The sequence below is a fragment of the Xenia sp. Carnegie-2017 genome, unplaced genomic scaffold (genome assembly GCF_021976095.1).
Source record: "Xenia sp. Carnegie-2017 unplaced genomic scaffold, XeniaSp_v1 HiC_scaffold_24, whole genome shotgun sequence".
Taxonomy (NCBI): Eukaryota; Metazoa; Cnidaria; class Anthozoa; order Malacalcyonacea; family Xeniidae; genus Xenia; species Xenia sp. Carnegie-2017.
The window spans coordinates 8,706,325-8,727,346 of NW_025813487.1; the positions used below are offsets into that span (position 1 = coordinate 8,706,325).

Below are 21,022 nucleotides of genomic sequence, written 5' to 3' on the forward strand. Positions count from 1 at the left end.
GGTCTCTTTCGTTACGTTCCTTTTCCGCTAACATATAACGTATTTCGTAGTTGTGGTAGGATCTTGTGAAGAGTTTAGGATCAAAGCTTAGATGATTATTTACGGTCACAGAGGGCTAGAGGAGGGGAGGGGAGGGAGGTGGATCTTTTGAATGGAGATTGAAGAGAAGATCTGGAATGTAGTCACTAGGCTGATTTGGTATTTGAGAAAAACAGGAAAAAATATGAAAAACCTATTTTTTTTTAAATATAAACAACACACAAGGCTGTAAAGACCTTTGTGATGGAGGTTTTTAAAAAAGTGGCTTGGAAATGTAGTCCTGTGTTTTGGATGGAGCATCAGGACATTGACTTAGAGTGGATGTAGTAATGATGTTGGGGATGTAGGGTTAGATGAAGAGCTTTGAATGTTGATGTGAGCACTTAACGATAAAAGGTTAGGTAAATATTTTCAATGGACCTCATATATTTGATGTCTATTCGAAATTAACAAGTCATTTTGTTATACAAAGAAATGGCTACTTGCTACAAACAGCACCTTTTTTCTGAGGGTTTGCAGTGAGTCAAGAACAGGTCAGTCTGCATCTAGTCTAAAATAAATAGTGAAGTCTGAAACTACTGTCATATGCCCATACCTGTTGTACAGCTCTATGCAAATTGCAGTATTAAAGGTGCTTGCTCCTTCATATGCCATACTGTCACATCTGCTTGAAAAATTGCATAAATTATACTGCTTTATTCAAGCTGATGGGCATAAAATATTCCAATTTCTGGGACCACCAGGCCAATAAATAATTTTCTTCAAAAAAACGTCTCATGGGAATTATCACTTATCCAATACAAAGGAAATCATTTGTATCAATCAATGGTGACATAGCTAGACAGAGAGCCAGGCCCCTTGGAAAAATTCTTGCATCTACTAAATTGTATTGTTTTATTTACATTAATTACAACGACGATTGTGGCTCCCCTTCCCTTTTATCTCCTCCCGCTTGACAGAAAATCCTGGCTACCGCAATGATATATCACTGCTGTTAAATACTATAGATGAAGGAATGACGAAGAATAACTGTAAAGATGACTTCATCTTACTAAGTTCTGACTTTCCAGACTGATGTCAAGATTGCCGAGTAGTTCAAGATGGCTGTCTGACATTGTGCATTTATAAAACTGAAGCTTGTGTATTTAGTTTCTTTTCCTTCCTTATAACCCTACTTATAAGAATTCTATAACTTTTTCAGTACTTATAACCAATTTTTTTCTGCGCCAACCTCAAATATTTTTGGGACATGATCCACGAAAACCTCTTCATCTCCAAACTAAAACCTTCACTTAACACCCAAGGCAGCTCCATCCCTCTTAAGCTTTTCTAGTCTCAACACCTCAACCTAACTATACATCACATCACACTTACACATCCACAGTAATCTGATACCTCTAACTATATAAATAACTATATTTTTTCCAACAATTCGTTGTTAACTTCCTTATTAGTCTGAAGATTTCTTGAGTCAAGACGAAACGTCACTATTTTAATAAATTTCACAAAACCAAATTGCTTAGGGCTATGTTCAAAATTATATGTTGGGCTGTAATATTTATATTGAGAATCCGTTTCCCGCCTGGCACCTCACTGGCAGCAATATAAATAATTTCATATGTACATAAAAGAAAAAACATGCTCAGAAAAAGTTGTGATCTTTTAAAAAACAAGACTATAATTTACCGTAATATTTCAATTACGGTAATACTACAAAGCCATAGTTTCTTCACTTACAAAAATCAACACAGAAAAGAATATTCAGCCTTATATGAAGACCATGTGAGGTCCACCCATAATTTACAATAAATTTTATGCAATCAATCTACAAGCTTTCTCAAATTTTCGTGCATTCTTTTGCAAAAGCAAAATGTTTCCATTGTTGCGTAAAGACATTTTGAATTGAAGAACTGTTAAGCCGACCGGTGCTTTGTACCCACTTTTGTACCCACTCTATCTGCTAATTTTCAGTCTCGGATTTCAGAAAAGCAATTTGTCGTGCATTCATGATCGACACGAATACTTTTTGGCATCTTCCATTGAAAATAATTTTCTGAATCATATTGATGACTACGTTATGCAACGTGTTGAAATGAAGAATTAGACGTTTAGGTCATATGTGGTGAGTAAAATTGTATAACACATTAATTTTGAAACGATATTGTTAGCCACTCTACTATTGTATCAAAGTTCTTCGGTTTGGCAAAATTGTGTAATACCAGGTACGCGGATACGCATTGAGCATTCTATAATGCCATATTAAATTCATTATGGGATTATTCCAAGTTCCGAGACAATAGAAATCAATGTCAACTCTTTCCCGGCGGATACGATAAACGTGGGACAAAGCTATGTCCACATTGAGTTTATGGTCTATTAATTTCGTTGTATACAACGTATAAAGACAAATTTACTTGTGATATTTAGCTAATGCATTTTGCATCATTTGCTCATCATTAGAGCACATTGGATATTCAATTACACGCATTGACTTATTAATAGCGCTGTAGAATATTCTTTAACACGAATGAACAATCAAGAGCACAAGTCGACTATCAATAACATTTATTTATGCCGCATAGCATAAAAATCAGGAATATTCAACTTGCTTTAACGTGCATTCAATCAAACGAAAGAAAGATCATTTATATAAAGCAGACAATCAAATAAGCATGTATACACAACATTTGCTCATCATTAGAGCACATTGGACATTTAATTACACGCTTTGACTGATCAGTAGCGCTATAGCAATATAGAGCACTAGTCGACAATCAATAATATTTATTAATGCTGCATTAAATCGAGAATGTTTGAGTATAGCATTCACGTGCATTGAGTAAAATCAAATGAAGGATCATCATGATAAAGCAGGCATTCAAATAAACATGTATATGCTTTGTACGAAAGACGTCTTTCCCAACAGAAATAATGTGCCGCAGTCTACACATCAAGTCTGATTACAAAAATTAAACATTTTGAGATAAAGTACTACGAAATATTTGGCGTTTGCATGACGTGTATACATGACATGTGGAAATTCTTTTTAGTTTTCGGTAGTATCTCTCACGGTAATGCCACAGTATAGAGAACATACATTAGAGCCACTCCATTGAATTTTTCGTCCCACGCATATCTTATTATGCATAGGATTACCATATTGGCAGCCAGTCAATTGCATTGTGTGACCAATAGGATTGACGATATGGCAAACGGCAGCTTGTAAACTAATTAAATATACAGCAGCCGGTTGAATGGCGAAGTAGCCCTACTCAGAGCCCTCTATTTGAAAGAGTTGGCATAACAGTCTGGGGCGAGCGCAGAGCCGCCATTTTCGTTTCTACTTGCAATATAAACTTATAATGAAACTGTGTGAAATCGGCTAAATGAGCAAAAGAATGAAGCAATTCCGCCTTTTTTAATGGAAATTTTAAATATATCGGACTCCACAATGAAGCTTTTGGCGTTTTCGTGAATAATTACTGCAAACCAAACTCAATTTTATTGATTTGAGCTAAATTTGCGGTTGACTGGTTCGTGCTTTTATCGTGCTTTGAAACTAATCTTGACCCACTGCTAAGCGTTTTTACGTATTTGAACGTATCTTCTGGTAGTTTTCAACAGCAGCACCAAGATATTTGTTTTCATTGCTTATAATTTACCAGCAATAAAGTCAATACTCGACATTTCGGTTGCATATTCTTGGTCAGGAAAACACGTTACTACACATACATAGGTCCAGATCTGAATCAATGCTTTGGCAGGTATAGGGTAAGTCAAAATAAATCACTGCAGCTCATTTTTGATTATATCTACTTTTCGAGCATGTGCAACTCTCGACCTTCGGTCTCGGGCTTGCACATATCTGCTTTCGAGTTCTCCCAAAGGTCTCCTCGGTTTGCATAAGCCTGTGCGAACACAATAAACATCTTTTACTTGTTAAATATAGCTGCATACTTTATGTAGTTTCTGCGCCACTGGTAGACGATAATTCATCGTCATTAAAATACGTTTCTTTCTTTATTGGTTGATGCAGAGTGTTTCAAATAGTTTGTACTAGCTGTATATCTAATTTATATTATAAAAGATAAATTCTCAGCAGTATATTATTTTACTGGATAGTTAATCATAAGCGTAAATTTGGACTTTATTGTCATTGCTTTCGATCGGTTGTCTGCTTCTCTAACGGCTCAGGTGTACCAGCAAAAACAATGATCCGATGCATTTCTCGTCAACATTCTTTGCTATTTGACTTGCACTTTCTAATTAAAGTCGAAACAAAAATCCTCAAAAAGTGCAGAACAAGCGATCGAGGTAATGAAAGCCTCAAAGTTTGTCAAGGTTATTTAATACTTACCTGCTGAATTTATTCCTTTCTCCTGTCCTTGCCACTTATTTTCTTTGTTAGGAAACAAATGAATTGATATTTCTTCATTTATTGAGTAATTGGCGCAAGTAACTTGATTAGGTCGGCCAGTAACACAACTTTTTCCATCGCATTTTTTGTATCGATTACTAGTGAAATACGCCATGATGATTTGATGTGCTCAACTATTTACGTCACACCCAGCCTTGTACCTAGGCGCTTTGATATTTTGCTTTGAAATATTTAATACTGTAGTTGCGCGGGACGACATGCGTGAGCAAAAAATGGGAAATCGCTTCCACACGTAATCGGCTTGTTACAGGCACGCAAATGCGTGATGCCCAGGCATGCCATGTGAAGCGCCTGGGTATGAGGCTGCGTTACACCCTCTGGTCACACCCATTAACATACCATCAAAAAGTTCGCAAAAATATGGCTGAAAATCGCAACTTTGAACGTTAATAAAATCACTTCTGGAAATCAGATTTTAATTGTAATTGCAGAAATGGAATCCCCAAAAGCTAGTCTTTTAATTCAGCTACTAAAAAGGGAGAGGGGCTAAAATTCGTAATATAAACACTTTATCATATTGAACATCTTTTTTAATCAATTAAAAGCTTTAATCTAAGTAAGATGAGGTTCCAATTTTATTTTTTTCTTGTTTAACTTAAATCTTATGTTTTGGCACTTTATCTTAATGTTACCCTGTTAAACTTTTTTGCTGATGAGCAGTCCTTTTTGACTGCATGTATACAATGAATCAGTGGTGTACTATGAAATATTTTATAATTATGTCCAACAATAATTTAGGGAGCAACTCTACACTTGCAAAATCTAACGTTGAACTTGTTCACTACGGTATCCAAATCCATGCAGTTCCCTCCCTTGATCACAATAAATTTTTAACATCATTAGCTGTCCAGATGCTTTATGGTGATTTATCACAGGCAGTAGCCGTTATACGTGTAAAACTTTCAAAATCTTATGCTCATTGCTGATTCAAAACTCAAAATTCTAAAGTTGAGTTTTCAAAAAACAACCGACAGAAAACCAATTGCGGGCGAGCGTTGAGGCGTTTACATATGGAAATTTATCTCATGTCACATTTGCATATTTGGTCTCTAATGGACATTCAAAAGCAATCAATTCACAAAAAATGATTTATTTTTTTTAAATTTGATGTCGGATAGCTGGTGTGCGTGACGATTAGTGTCAATGCTAAATGCTGACATTACTACAAATCATTGAACTGAACAACAGTTTTATTGCTCTTTCTAAGAGGCTATTCAAGTTTTTGGGTGCCTGGAGCATTGCAATATTATACAGTTGTTATCTCCAATACCTTTATTTAACATTTCAAAACTTTAGATAATAACGGTCTCCCCATCCTCGATACTTTTTGTGTATAAGAGCCCATTCCCCCATGATTCACGCCTCCCTTAACTTAAACAAACTTCCGCGACTTATATGTGATTTAAACACGTTTTAATCAGCGTCTGCCTTTTTTTGTCACAGAGTCAGAAGTAAAATTTAGACCCGTTTTCAAAATTTAAATCGCCGAAACTATGGAAATATTTTAAAAAAGTAAATCTTTCACAGCTAAAAACAGTGACGTACTCCGTACAAAACTTTGATGATTGTTCAATAGAAAATCTTCTTTAAAAATGCCTAAAGATCTTTTTCCTTGGTTAGCATAGTCAATTATAAAAGAGCATTGTCGAAGTATCACAAAAATGGGCAATTAATTTGTTAGGGTTTTTTTAAGGGGGGGAGCTTAGTCAGGGGCGAAACTAGAACGCTAGTAGGGGGGGGGGTAAATATTCATACATTCATCGCTGCCCTGCTGGTTTCTTTTGGAATTAACATCACAAACGAAAGAAATCAGCTGGGAAGAGGTGAATATATGAATATATACCCTCCAACTAACGTTCTAGTTTCGCCCGGTGCTCAGTCCGCCAATTTTACGTTTACAAAAAGTCGGGAGGAGTTTAACCCTACTCACCCGCGTTTCCGCCGCCCTATGAAATCACTACGTCGACAACTGCCATGTTGGAGGTAATGTTTAGTATCAGAGATTATATAATATGTGCACGCATTGCTTTTAACTTCCTTCAAAACCAGCGACTTTTTCTGCGGAACAATCATATAGTCCAGTTTTGAACGGAACTCATCATCGTAATTAAAAAACTCTGTCAGTTTGTAGTGAAAGACAATTATTCTTACGCTAAAAATGGGTCTTTTGTAAGGAAAACTGTTTTTTTACCATTGAAGTAGTTAAATTACGCGACAAAGCCCACTTGTTCTGTGAAATCATTGTGCATTTCATAAATATACTAGCTTCATGTTTAGATATTTGACTCGTATATTTTTTCATGCATACAGCCTTTTTGCTTACTTTGTACATGCCATGATGACATTTAGATTTGCAACAAAGGAACGAATGAATAACAATAAAACCTTCATAGTTGCTCGATCACAAAAATCAAGTACTTTGCTTCTTTATTTTATATACTTCATGTTTTAATACTGTTAACATGATATAATATAACATAAAGTATTTCATTTGTTAAAGTGAATGTTAATTTAGTTCATTAGATATAGATCATTGGACACGTGACAAACGAACGATTTTACATACATCCTGTATATATATTTTTGTTGTTCTTAGTAGAAAAAGATTATTGTGAAATCAATACTAATCTTAGAATAAAGTTCATAATCTAACAGGTTATGGGCCCAGAAATAGTTCAGTAATAGTAAAGAAATAGTCCAAGACCGTATTTATGGGTAGTCAATAAAGTGGCTTGTGTTCGATGGAACAGCCGAGAACTATCCGGCATGGAGCACAAAGTTACTGCATATATGCAAGCGAAAGGCTTGTACAAAGCACTCATTGGGAGAGAAGTCATACCTCAAGAAGATACACCATTAACAGTCGAAGCTACAAGTGAACAAAGGGCAGAATGGGAAACAAAAGTACAAGAGAGAAATCAACAAATTGATGAAATTAAAGAAAGGAACAACCACAGATCTAATAATACACTAGATAGTGCAACGGCTTACATTTCATAAGTAGTAGTTGAAGCCGGGCAAATTTACTTCCGCAGCCCCAAAGTAGTGAGAGTCAATATGGCGTTTTATTAGAAAATATCTGGTCAAAGCTGATATCTTGCAATTACTTGCAAGTCACGACGGTTACATAAACTGGTTTACTCTATTAATGAAAAAAATCAATGTTACCATAGTTTTGCAAGAAAAAGATAGCAGAATACGCCAATACATCGCCGTAAAATTGATTTCAAGTGTAGCTCGATTTGAAAGCATCAGCAGCGACGAAGGCTTAAGATACTGGAATTTGCACATCTAAATATCGTATCACAGCACAATCTGCCACAAAATGTTCAATCGAACGTCGTAGAATTATCTTCCGATATTTATTGTTAAGTAAAACGAGTTGGAGATAACAGTTTGAAAGATTTTTCACGATTTATATAAAGTATATTGTTCACTGTACATAATTAAATATTGCACTGGATTATTGTACCAGAAATGCATTTTTCTGGTGTTTCTGGTCGGCAAACGAATATAGCTATGTCAAGATGTGAGTAATTAATACGTTCAGAAATTATTTACAGAAAGAATGTGAAGAGTCTACCTCGAAGAGTCTATGTCTTGCTTGTCTATGTCTTGTCTATGTCTTGCTTGTCTTGCTTGTCTATGTCATAGAGTCTGTCTTGCTTCTTCGGAATTTGTTTTATATTATGAGTCTACCTCTGTTACACCAAATTTTTTGTGAAGTATAAAATAGCAGGTCACTTGTGAAACTGTTGATACCACAGGTTGATACAATACACTCTGTCCAACACGGGGAAAATATTTACTTGTTAAAGCAAGAAGAGTCACCAGACTTGTAGTATTGACTGTGTTTTACACATATATATAAACAATGTATTGTCATAATTTAAACCAGTGGGTTATATGGCCACTGCCCACAGTGCTTAATGTACTGTTATGGTGATATTATGCTACTGTTTTCAACATTTTTATTGTCTTTTTTACCATTCAGGCATGTATATGCATATAAAACTTTCTACACATTCTTGTTATTGAAAATGTCAAACCTAAATTATTTATTCTGAGCAAAATATTTAATTTGGGCTTGTAACATGTGTCAATTTCTGACTGATTTTTGTAATATGCCTGTTCTATTACAATACATCCATAGATCGAGTATGATATCGCTGTATTTGCCACACGAACTAAGCCACACTATCGCAGATTGTCCTGTGATACGATATTTAGATGTGTAAATTCCAGTCCTTAAGCCTTAGTCGCTGCTGATGCTTTCAAATCGAGCTACACTTGAAATCAATTTTACATCGATGTATTGGCGTATTCTGCAATTTTTTTCTTACAAACTATAGTCACAATGATTTATTTCATAGATAGTGCAAAAAAGTTGATGCAACCTCCGCGATTTGCTAATAATTGCGAAATATTAACTTGGACCACATATTTTCTAATACAACGCCATATTGATTCTCACTACTTTGGGGCTCCGGAAGTAAATTTGCCCGGCTTCAACTTTTATGTCAGTTGCACTATCTAGTGTATTATTAGATCTGTGGGAACAACACGGTATGGTGTCATATTGCATCAGCTCTTGACAACAACAGTCTTTAATACATACGACATGACTGCCTGTCGCCAGATGGTGTCGGAGATGGAGTAAAAGCGTGGCGTCTACTGCAACAAAGATTTTCTAACGTAGAAAAACCAACTGTAGTAAGTCTAGTTCGACAAATATCTCGATTACAATTAGGTGAAAGTGAAAAGTTATCCGAATACTTTATACGATCACAAGAATTAATGTCTCGACTCACCGAAGCCAGAGAAAATATATCATAAACATTATTTAATGCTCTAGTCATTAATGGACTTCCAGAAAAATTTGAACACTTCGTGGTTCAAGAAAGTTTTAATCCAGCAGCTAACTTCTCAGAACTGAGAACTTGACTACAAAACTATGAGGATAGTCGGATTCAAAGAAAGCAAGAAGAAGATAGCGCAATAGCAATGCATTCTGGAAATGCATCAGGCAAAAACAAAGCCCCAATGATGCAAAAAGGAACTTGTTATGTTTGTGGACTCCCTGGTCATTTTGCCAAGCAATGTAGTAAAAGAAGTTCTGCTTTCTGTTCAAAGTGCAAGAAAAGGGACATCTATCGAAAGCATGTAGGAGTCAGAGTAAAACCAAAGAACCTTCAACAATAAGACCAAATTCATTCTCATTATACTCTCAATGCATGAACAGTGGCACTGGAATAAATAGTGACAGTAGAAGATTGAATTATATCATCATTGATACTGGTTGCACAGATCATATCATTACTGAAAAGGAACTATTCGACAACTTAAAACCATGCAATACCAAAAATGATAAAATTCCAAAGGGAAAATTAACATATATGGAAGGTATTGGTGACGTACCAGTAAAGCTTCTATTGAAAAATGGACAAGAAGTAGAGATGGTACTGCGAAATGTCCTTTATGTGCCAAATTATGAAGTAAACCTACTCTCCGTCAACCGAGCTGTCAAATTTGAACATAAGTTCGTATTCAAAAGAGTGAAGCAAAGTTGATGTTAAATCATGGTCCAGAAATTGCTCTAAACAAAAATGCAGGTTTATTTAATCTGGAGATCATATTCCAAAGATCCAGCTCCTGTAATTTCATTAAAAGCAACCAGAATAAAAGAGAAATCAAATGAGATTTTCAACTGTGGAATCAACGTCTCGGACATTTGAACAAAAATTATGTCAAACGCACCGTTAACTGGGAAGACAAATTAAAGAAAGTGTGTGAAACGTGCACTTGGAAAGCAATCATGCAAACCTCTACCTAAAGAAGCTCACAATAAGTCCTAGAAACCACGCGAACTGGTATACACAGATATTCTTGGTCCATTTGAAGTGGATGCAGATATGCAATTACCTTTGTGGACGTATACTCGAAGTATGCAGTCGTTAAATTCATGAGCATGAAATCACAAGCATTCAAAAAATTTAAAGAGTACGTAGCACAATCAGGATTACCTTGAAAATTGAGAAGCGATAATGGAGCAGAATATACATCGAAGCAATTCAAAGCTTACTGTTTAGAAACAAAAATAAAGCAGAAATTTACGGTACCCGAATTTAGTTAGCATATAAGCTCTTTTCCAAAGACGTTATTGATATATTGTTTTCCTCCCTGAAAAAGTGACCCTATGTCTCAAGTTGCAGGTTAAATGTAGCGGTTAAAATGAAGTAGAATTGCACTTTTAAAAGTAGATGTTCGTAGAAAAAGTTTTCTGTTGAGTTCTCAGGGATTCTTTATTTCTGTATATGCACACTTGAATGTGAATTATGTTCTCTAGGAATCAGCGTTCTCTGCTGTTAACACTAAAATATATTCTTAGCGATGAAAATTCATGACTTGCGTTTGTTATGCACATAAACCCGTTCACACGACCCGATTTGTCGTATCTGATTGTTTCGGTCCCGACTTTAATTTGGTTACTTGCTCAGACGGTCGGTTAATTTTTTTGATATTTATGTTCGTTTAGATATTTTTATTTGTGTTATCCAGAAGATTTATCGATATATTTTTTGTATTTTGTTCTTGTTCAAATCTATGTAATTTGACTAGTCAGTTTTCTTTGATCTTGTTTGATGAAAATGAAACAAGCTCTATTTTCATACGATTTTTTAGATGGACAAGTGAGACTCACTTTTTTGTGCTCCCAAGATCCGTTTTCTAGGATCCGAAAATTTGTCAGTAAACTATGCAATAAACTAACTGTTGCACAAAATTTAATCGTTTTCAAGTAACAAACAATGACATCGATTTCATTAAAGTTGAAATACATAAATGCTTCTTTTCTCTTGTCATTGTCAATATAATAAACATGCGAATGAATTATATTAGTAAATGGGAGTGCCATCTATGAACATACCTCTTCGTTCATTTCGAATGAGCGTAAACATACAATACATTAAAGGAAAAAACACACTCCAAAAAACATCATCTTGTAAACTCAAGATTCGATTTATGAAAGCAAGAGACAAGATTTAGACCCCGTCTACACGTATCCGGATTCGTTTGTATCCGCAAAAATTTTGTTGCGGATTCAAAACTTTACGCGTCCACACGTATGCGAACTCGGTGCGTTTTTGTGCGTCCACACGTAGCCGCGAAAACGATACAAATACGCAATTATTGCTTACAGAGCATGCGCTGTTACGAATAATGAGCACGCAATATTTTTTACTAGAGATTGCTTCGATCATACGGTAAAATATCGAATTGTCCAACAAAAACTACTGCTTCGGGGTCATCAAAGAAAAAAAGTAAGAATGAAGCTTTTGTGTGGACAGATGATGAAGTGGGCCTTCTATTAAGCGTCGTTTTAGAATATAAAATCGCGAAAACGTCAGAAAATTTCGAATGGGAAACCTGCCAGTCAAAGTATGCTGACATTTTGGATCTGTTTATATCACAATATCCTTCCGCTGAAAACGCTATTCAGCTTGATAAGGAATTTCCGCATCAAGAAAATGAGCTTACAAAAGCTATTCTGACGTCCAAAATGAAAGCCATTCGCTCGAAGTTTCGCGCTGCCATCGAAAGTGGAAGAAAAAGTGGCCATGGAAGAGTTGTCCTTCTCTTCTTTGATAAATGCCAGGAAATATGGGGTGGCTCGCCAGCTACAACCACGCTACAAAATGGCATTGAAACGAGTCAAATAAGTGACGAACAAGAACTTGACTTGTCATTTAGCTCTCCTTCTTCTTCCAGCACTCCTAATTCCCAACCCTACCAACAAAATATCCCTACCACAAGGTCCATCTCTCCACTGAGCAGGGAAAGTGAAACCTCAAATGAGCACGAGTGTTTGGAAGTCGATGATGAACAAGATCCAACACTAAAAGATTCAAGTTCCCTAAAGGAAAGACGAGATCTACTAAATAATAGATTAAAGAGCTACAGACAAGACAAACTTAAACGAAAACTCTCTGTTGACGCTCAACTTCTCAATATTGCCAAGGAAGATATGAAAATGAAGAAAAGGATTTTTTCAAAAATGGATGATATAGACAGACAGCAGGGAGAAAACATGAAGAGGTTAACTTCAAACATGGAACAGTTGACTGGTTCCATTGTTGAAGGCTTTGCAATGCTCCGGCAAGTTATGCAGCAACCACCTGCTATGTCTTCTCAATTTGTACCACCTGTACATTATCAATCTGGTATATACAACACAATGCCGAATCATTACCAAACTAACAGGATTAGGGAGAATGAAACATTCAACAACGATTATGAACAGAATTTGCATTTTCAGCCAGATAACTTTTGAACTCTGTGAACACTAGATGAGTAATACAGCATGAAAACGAAGATTGATTTAATGAGAATTTTAGTGCAGTAGTGTAAGAATTATAAATAAAAGCATGGTTTGCTTTTACTCACGTATAACTGTCTTAAATATTTTCTTTAATTCTTGTTTTGTTCATCATTGAATTATCTACAGCTAGAAGGTACACAGTTAATGTTGTGGAATCAGAAGTATACCTAAAATGTGGTTTGTAGCATCTTAAGTAATCAGGTCTGTGTTTGGTTAGGTAAGTTTCATAGCTGCTCCAAACTGACTGATTTTCATTTGTTTGCAGATGTTGGCAATCTATTTTACAAATGTATAAAATTTCAATTCTCAAAATATTGTAAATAAAGAATAGAAAATGGCTTATGCACAGTTATGCCCCAATAAAGTTACTTTCTATGAGTTAAGAGAAGCCTGCTGATGTTATTTTTCATTAGGCACAAAGAAGTAAGCAAAGTATTTATTTAATTGATAATGCATAAACACAAAAACAAGTAAGTTACTGAAATCCATCAATATTGTGCTGATGCTGGCTCATGTTCAAGGATCAAAGAACTTTGTTAGTGTCCGTCTGATTTTCTTTCCCTCTGCTTCGTTACAGTCGTTCTAAAGTTGTTGTTGGAAACAACTGGTTGGAAACTCTTATCATAATCAACTGCAGCTGCAACTTTGTCTTCTCCAATTCTCTCATTATTTAATTCACAAAAATTGTGTAAGACAAAACAAGCATAAATGACCTGTGGAAGGTCATCCAGATTTATGTCCATAGCTCTCCTTAAAGCACCAAAACGGGCTTTCAATCGACCAAAGGCGCACTCGATGACCATTCGAGACTGGCACAACGACATACCAAAGTATTGCTCCTGTGCAGTTGAGCCACCGCTTGAATATTCTTTCATTAGATACGGCATCAGTGGGTATGCAGGATCTCCAAGTAAAAAGACAGGAATCGGGTCTTCATCAGGTAGGATCTGGCGTCTGCATGGAGGAATATTTCATGCTTTAGGGCATCACTTAGACTGGAATTTGAAAACATTCTAGCATCATGGACACTTCCAGGCCATTTAACAACGACATCCATAAAACAATAATCGTAATTGCATGTTGCTTGCACATTTAAGGTGTAACAGCTCTTTCTGTTGATGTAGTCAGTGGAGTTGAGTCGTGGCTGCTTGATTAAAATGTGAGTTCCGTCAATGGCTCCCAAACATTGAGGAAATCCATGCACTCTGTGAAATTTTTTACGAGATCGTTCACCTCTTCTTCTGTAAACGGCAGTTTAATGTACTTTGGGCCCAGATTAACCGTTATTGCCTTGCAGACTTTTCTTACGATCTTTGAAACGGTCTGCCTTGAAATTCCAAACGCATTTGCCGTTTTCCGTAAACGACCTTCGTCACTCAAATAGTATAAAGTTATTGCCACTTGTTTTACAGGGTCGATTGATGTTCTCATCACGGTGTCCTTGCCTTGAATGAAGGGTCTTAACTCTTCGGCTAACCTGTACAAAGAGACTCGACCCATACGAAAATTTTCCCTCCACTCTTCAGGAATAACTATTTCATTCAAAAAACTTTCCCACCAAGCGCTTGTGCGTCCGGGTCTAACCCAAAATCTTCGAGGTCGTGCTTGGCGTATTTTATTTAATCGTTTTAACGACACATTTCTGGCTACTGGTATTGAAAGCAGCCGTATCAGTGCCGCACGCTCTCTTTCATAGCTTTCCTGATAATTTACGACGGTAATATTCAATTGGATAAACGCTATAATGCTCGAAATTAGCGCAGTTAAAATCGAAAGAATCGCTTGCTGTTGAGGGGCCATTTTAACGGTAGGATAACGCAGGATAAATGAGGACTGGATTAGAAAATTTAGAGGATCGTTGTGTGGGTAGATAATCGAATTACGTCAGCGTTTTTTAATCATTTCGGTTACAGTGCGTCCACACGTATCCGGATTTAATGCGTTTTCAAAAGTTTCCACTCTGGAGACCGTTTTCAAAAGTTTGCGGTTACAGCATGCGTTTTCACAGGATACGTGTGGACGATAAGCGTAACCGCAACAAAATGTTTGCGGATACAAACGAATCCGGATACGTGTGGACGGGGCCTTAATGCAACATTTCGACTTTAGTTCAAAGTCATTATCAAGCTAAGTGATTATTGACAAGCATGCGTGATCTTAAATAGTTGTTACAAGGAAATGACGTAAGCAATGAAAAGAAAGAAAGGAGATGAAAGGAGGTGTTACTGTCTAGAATTACATCAATGAAATTAAAAAATAGCAAGTTCTTCAGAAGCCTTTAGTCCAGAATTTAGCTAAGGCTGTTTGAAACTTATATAAATCGCATCAAGGAAAAGCAAGGCGATGAGCAAGCTCCTAACCTCCTTTCATCGCCTTTCTTTCTTTTCATTTCCTACGTCATTTCCTTGTAACAATTATTCAAAATCACGCATGCTTGTAAATAATCACTTAGCTTGATAATGACTTTGAAATGAAGTCGAAATAATGCTTTGAATCTTGTCTCTTACTTTTATAAGTCGAATCTTGTGTTTACAAGATAACGTTTTCTGCAGTGTGTTTTGTCGTTTATTTTAAGAAATTGTCGGCTGGAAAAGGATTTATACAATAATTTCGTAAGAGCACAATGGTTATAACAAGTTTAAAATAAACGACAAATTTTTTTAAAGCAAACATATTTCGGCATACTTTATGTCATCTTCAGTGCGAAGTGAATAAATACAGGAAGTCTACATGATAATAAGTTATAGTGATAAAGCGGAAATATCGACTAGTTATGAATAATTATTTACAGTTGAATGAGGTGTTATAAAATGTTTGTGTTAGGTTTTATCACAAAAAAAATTACCAAGAAAATGAAAAATATCTGATAAGGTAGGAATAGCTATTTACAGGTCAAAGATAGTGTTAGAATCTTCTTACACTGGCCTATTACTTAACTTTTTTAGCTTCACCTCACAAAAGGATAAGACAGGACTGATTAAAACTCTTATAGACCGCATACGGAAAATTAACAACACGTCGACTTAAACGCTCTCGTTGACAATCTCAAACAAAACTCCTTTCCCTCGCCTTTCATAGAAAAAATCCTTAAATCATATGACCATAACAAAAACACAAACAAAATAAACACCAGAAACGAACCCACACCTACCCAACTCGAGACTTACTTCTTCAAACTACCCTACATAGGCTACATTTCACAAATCAAGGAACGGAAATCACACAACTTAATAAAATGCTACTGCACAGACTTAGACATCAAACTAGTTTTTTCATCTTTTTAAATCAAAAATCACTTTAGCTTCAAAGATCCTATTCCTACTCTTTTAAAATCCAACGTGGCTTATGAATTTTCTTGTGCTGGATGTAATTCCAGTTACATTGGGGAGACCAACCGCCACCTTTCCACACGGGTTAAAGAACACACCACCACAGAGAAAAACTCACACATATTCTGACACTTACTCTCGTCACCACACTCCAAAAACTATTATACACAATTCTGTTTCCATATCTTAGACACCGCTCACCCTCCTTTCGCCCTTAAACTCAACGAAGCCCTTTATATCAAGAAGCGTAAACCCAACCTCAACAAATACAACATCTTAACACTATCTTTGAACTGTAAATAGCTATTCCTACCTTATCAGATATTTTTCATTTTCTTTGTATTTTTTTTGTGATAAAACCTAACTCAAACATTTTATAACACCTTATTCAACTGTTAATATAAATTCATAACTAGTCGATATTTCCGCTTTATCACTATAACTTATTATCATGTAAACTTCCTGTATTTATTCACTTCGCACTGAAGATGACATAAAGTATGCCAAATATGTTTGCTTTAAAAAAATTTGTCGTTTATTTTAAATGATTTATACAAATACATTTGTCAGAGGAAGTCAGAAATTTTGCATCTCAGAAGTGTCAAAAATTTTGAACCTAGGAAGATGGAAATTGGAAATTTTACATCTTGGCATCAAAATTAAGCACCTAATTTAAAAATCTCAAAATATATTGTAACCCTTGCATACAAATAAAACTTTCAATACCAACATTCTGTGAGGAAGGAGTTCCCCTATACAGTTTCAAATCTCTACCACACACATTGAAAAAAGAATGTTTGAATATATAATTAGTATTTCTCAATCACTATTTACGATTCTAACGATATGTCTTTGATGTGATTATACGTCATTGAAAATCTGTCATTAAATTGTAAGCTGTTTTCTTAGTTACTGGTGTTGAAATGGCTTCCGCCTTGATGTCAGAAAATGAAGCAAACATTTTTATGTTGGGAAAATTGATTGTTGATCATGGTGGTGAAGCTTTGAGAATAACCTTGAGAAAACAAATGTCAGGTACTAAATTATTCTTTTTCTTGAATACCACTAAAAATAGAAAAAAGCTTTTGAGAATAAAGAAAAAAATAATCAGGCACGATGCATGGATTCTTTTGTATCCAGATCCTCCAAGATTACCTAATGAAAACGATTTTGACATTACTTTACTTTGTGTCCTTTTGCGCAATATTTGCAATTTAGAGCAACCGCGTAATCCTATCTGGACAAACAAACCTAAGTCCACCGATCATTCAACCGAAGCCGATATTACCCGTATCAGGTTTTTTCGTAATGAGTGTTATGCTCACATACCTAACACTTCAGTTAGCTTAGGTGACTTTAAGATTTTGTGGAAGGATGTTAGCCAACCAATTGCTCGTTTAGGAATAAGTCAGCAAAAAATAGATCAATTAAACAAGGAAAGAATTCAGTTGATTGAACGTATAATGAATATACCTGTGGTACAGGCAGGCCCCCGTTTTGAATTTGGAGCCGATATTTTGACCAAAAACCTTGTAAGTTGTACTTTTGAGAGTGAAATTAGTAATCATTATGAAACATTTTTACATGGAACACGGGAATGGGTTTTTGATGAGTTTTTAGCTTGGTTTGAAGACAATACTTCTCAAAATCGTGCATTTGTTATTTCTGCTGTTGCTGGAATGGGTAAGTCTGTAATTGCAGCTACTTTATGTAAGCGTTATCCAAGTTATTTCGCTGCAGTTCATTTCTTTCAACACAATGACAGTCGTTTCAATGATGCCAATGTACTTCTTCAATCTTTAGCTGGGCAAATTGCTCGTAATTTTCCTGCTTATGAAGAACTTTTAGAGGACACACTAAGAAATCTCTCAGAACCTCTGCGTGACATGAATGTTGAAAGACTATTTTCCTTTCTTTTTACTGAGTTGTTTGAAAAAATCACGAAATTTCCTAAGCGGACTTTAATTATGCTGGATGCGCTAGATGAATGTGGTTATCCAGAAAGCCTTCTCCTGGCTGATTTGTTAGATAATCATTTGTTCAAACTTCCGCCTTGTTTTAACTTTGTAATCACAACAAGACCTAACAAAGATTGTAATATCATATTTAAAAAACTAAATCCGCTCTTCATCAATTTCAGTGATGATGATAACTTGAATGATGTAAAATTACTAATTGAAGAAAGAACTGGCCCCACTAACAGAGTTTCACATCTTAAGAAAAATTTGCTAGAAAAGTCTGACGGACTTATGTTGCTTGCATCACTTCTCTCCAGTAAAATTAAAAATCAGGATTCGTTTAATGGATCCATACCAAAGGATCTCAATGAATATTACGAAATTTCCATAAAAAGAATAAGTGACGAATTAGATTCATTTCAAATCAGTAAAGAAAAATTTCAGTCACTTTTAAATGCATTAGCAGTTGCTAAAGAACCCCTTCCTCGGGAATTAGTTGAGGACATACTTGATTTCAATTGCCTTTCATCTGTGGTTAAAGAAATTATGTTGTGCCTTTTTGCTACCAATGAAGAAGGACATGTGTCGTTTTTCCACAAATCTTTATCTGATTGGCTGGATGGCGAGTGTAAACATAATCACTCTGTTAATACTACTGACGGTAATCGAGTTCTTTTAGCGTTTTGTTCAAGAACTTTAGACAATCTCAAAGCTGTCGACGTAGACTACAATAACTTCGTTACACGGGCGTCAGTAATGTATTCAGTGAAATATTGGTTTCTTCATATGCTTGCTATTTGTGATAATGATCATGTCATTGAATACGTTGGTAAATATCTTGTTGACTTAGATGTTTTACTTGCCTCTGTATCGATTGATAGACATCGTACTTTGGAAAACTTTCGTCTTATAAGCTCTCATAACATATACTTTCATCTTTCTGAGGGCACTCGATTGTTATTTAATGACATTTATTGTGTTATTACGAGGCGTTTCATGAATTCCATAATTTTTTTGCAGTACGTTATCAACGAAATCAAAGATCTTGCGCCAAAAGCTTCCACAATGCTTCAAACACGTTTCAGAGAGTCTTATGTTGAGCGCCTCGATACGCATTTTGTATTAACTCCACTTTTACGTTTAGCGCGAAACTTGATTTCAGTAAATGTATCGCGAAAATATGACTATGTCGTCTGTGGTTATGAAGGGTTCATAGTGCAACTTTTTTCTCTGACAACAAACAGGTGTCTATGGATAAAAGATATATCTGATCAGCTAAGTCTAAGTGAGTTGAAAGGATTTTGCGTTGTCTTTCATCCTTTCACCGATCTGATTTTCGTTTCCCGATTGGATAAAGTTCTAAATGTAGACAGGAAAGTTGTCTCTAGTCCTTTTCATTGTGATCATTCAACTTCTAAGTTCTTTACCAACAGTTGTTTTTCCAAGGATAAGTATACAATGGTCACTAGTTACAAAGATAATTTGACTGTATGGGACGTTGAGAAAGGTGAGAAGATGCACAGTGTTATATGCAGCAATGTGACATCCCTGTGTTTTTCCAATTCAAAAAAATATTTGGGTGTTATTGATGAAAAAAACGTATTTCAAACATTTGACGTAACGAAGGATTATAAGTTATTTGATTCTTCACCTTTTGAAAATGATGCAAAGCGCTATCGCTATTATGATAGAAAGCTTCGTATTCTTTCCACTGTTGGTCTTCATTCTTGGTCTTGTGCTTTGTCTGATAATGACAAAGTTTTCATTGTCAATCCTAGTCAAGAGGCACCTCCTGGGTTAGATCTTGAGCGTACATTTGGTTTGTCTCCGCTTGATCCCTTTGATGATAGCATGTTAGGCGTTTCTTTGATAAATTTTACAGGATATCATTATTATTTATTGAATGATAACAATATACTTTTATTTGATTATGGACATGCTTCTCATCTTGTTCCAATGGCACACGCAATTTTAACAAAATCTTTCGTTCTTGATAACCAGATAGTTTGCTCAAATAGCAACTTTCTGTATCGGAGAGACGAAAAAAAATCATGCATAATAGTCAACAATCTCAACACAGGACACTTTGTTAACAAGGAATGTTTTGTTAATGGCATGGTCGCCTTAGAAAATGGAGTCATTTTGCTTACGACAAAAGCTATTCCTGAGCTTTGGAATAATGATTTGACAAAACTTCTTTATAGTTTCGATGAAGTTAAAGATATCATCAACATTTTTCAGGTAAGTGAGGTATTAATTGCTTGTCAAAAAACTGACTCTCTTGTGTATTTAGATATCGAAAACAAACGAAAAGTGCTATCGGTGAATTTTGAAAATCATCAAAGTATACTTGCATGTAGTTCTAAGTATCATGTGTTTGCGAAAACGGAATTTGAAAACAATGTAACTTACTATTTGTGGCACAAAGATAAACTAGTTGATGGTTGGAGTGATACACTTGTTCAGTGTAAAAAGTCCACACTTGGAAGTTGGCTAATACATGTAACTAACAGTTTTGATCACGCAGATTTTTCACCATCAGCTGATAAATTATTAACGAGTGACAACTTTATGTATATGGAAGTCTTTGACATTAAAACCATGCAAGTTATTTATTCTTTAGATGAGTGCAATTTATCAGGTAAGTTTGTCTTTATTGATGATAGATTTATAATTTGTAGTCGCTTAACGCTCATTGATTTGAAGTGTTTTAAAAAAATAAAATTAGATTACCCGTTTATCAATAAACATGGGAGCATTTTTTATTTTTGTCGTAAAAGCCAACTTGTCTTTACCTTATTTACTGACTTACAAGTCCCAGTAAATTGCGCGAAAATCATCTTGCCCCGAGAATAAATTTCATCGTGATCTCAACTACATT

The 21,022-nt window shown here is 35.5% G+C and overlaps 3 protein-coding genes across 3 annotated transcripts in view; 2 read left to right on the forward strand and 1 right to left on the reverse strand.

Annotated features, from left to right (window-relative positions):
- Positions 1–225: 225 nt before the first annotated feature.
- Positions 226–21,022, forward strand: part of LOC124450547 — a 65,192-nt gene continuing 44,395 nt past the window's right edge. Inside the window, exon 1 of the transcript XR_006950076.1 lies at positions 226–435. The gene's annotated coding sequence lies outside the window, so the exon portion shown is untranslated. The remainder of the gene's footprint in view (positions 436–21,022) is intronic.
- Positions 2,017–20,467, forward strand: LOC124452082. Its single transcript, XM_047002675.1, has 4 exons — positions 2,017–2,161; positions 17,093–17,218; positions 17,585–20,382; positions 20,435–20,467. Exons 2-4 carry the CDS (start codon positions 17,107–17,109, stop codon positions 20,465–20,467), a joined length of 2,943 nt encoding a protein of 980 aa, XP_046858631.1. The 5' UTR covers positions 2,017–2,161; positions 17,093–17,106.
- Positions 14,007–14,654, reverse strand: LOC124452081. Its single transcript, XM_047002674.1, has one exon. It carries the CDS (start codon positions 14,652–14,654, stop codon positions 14,007–14,009), a length of 648 nt encoding a protein of 215 aa, XP_046858630.1.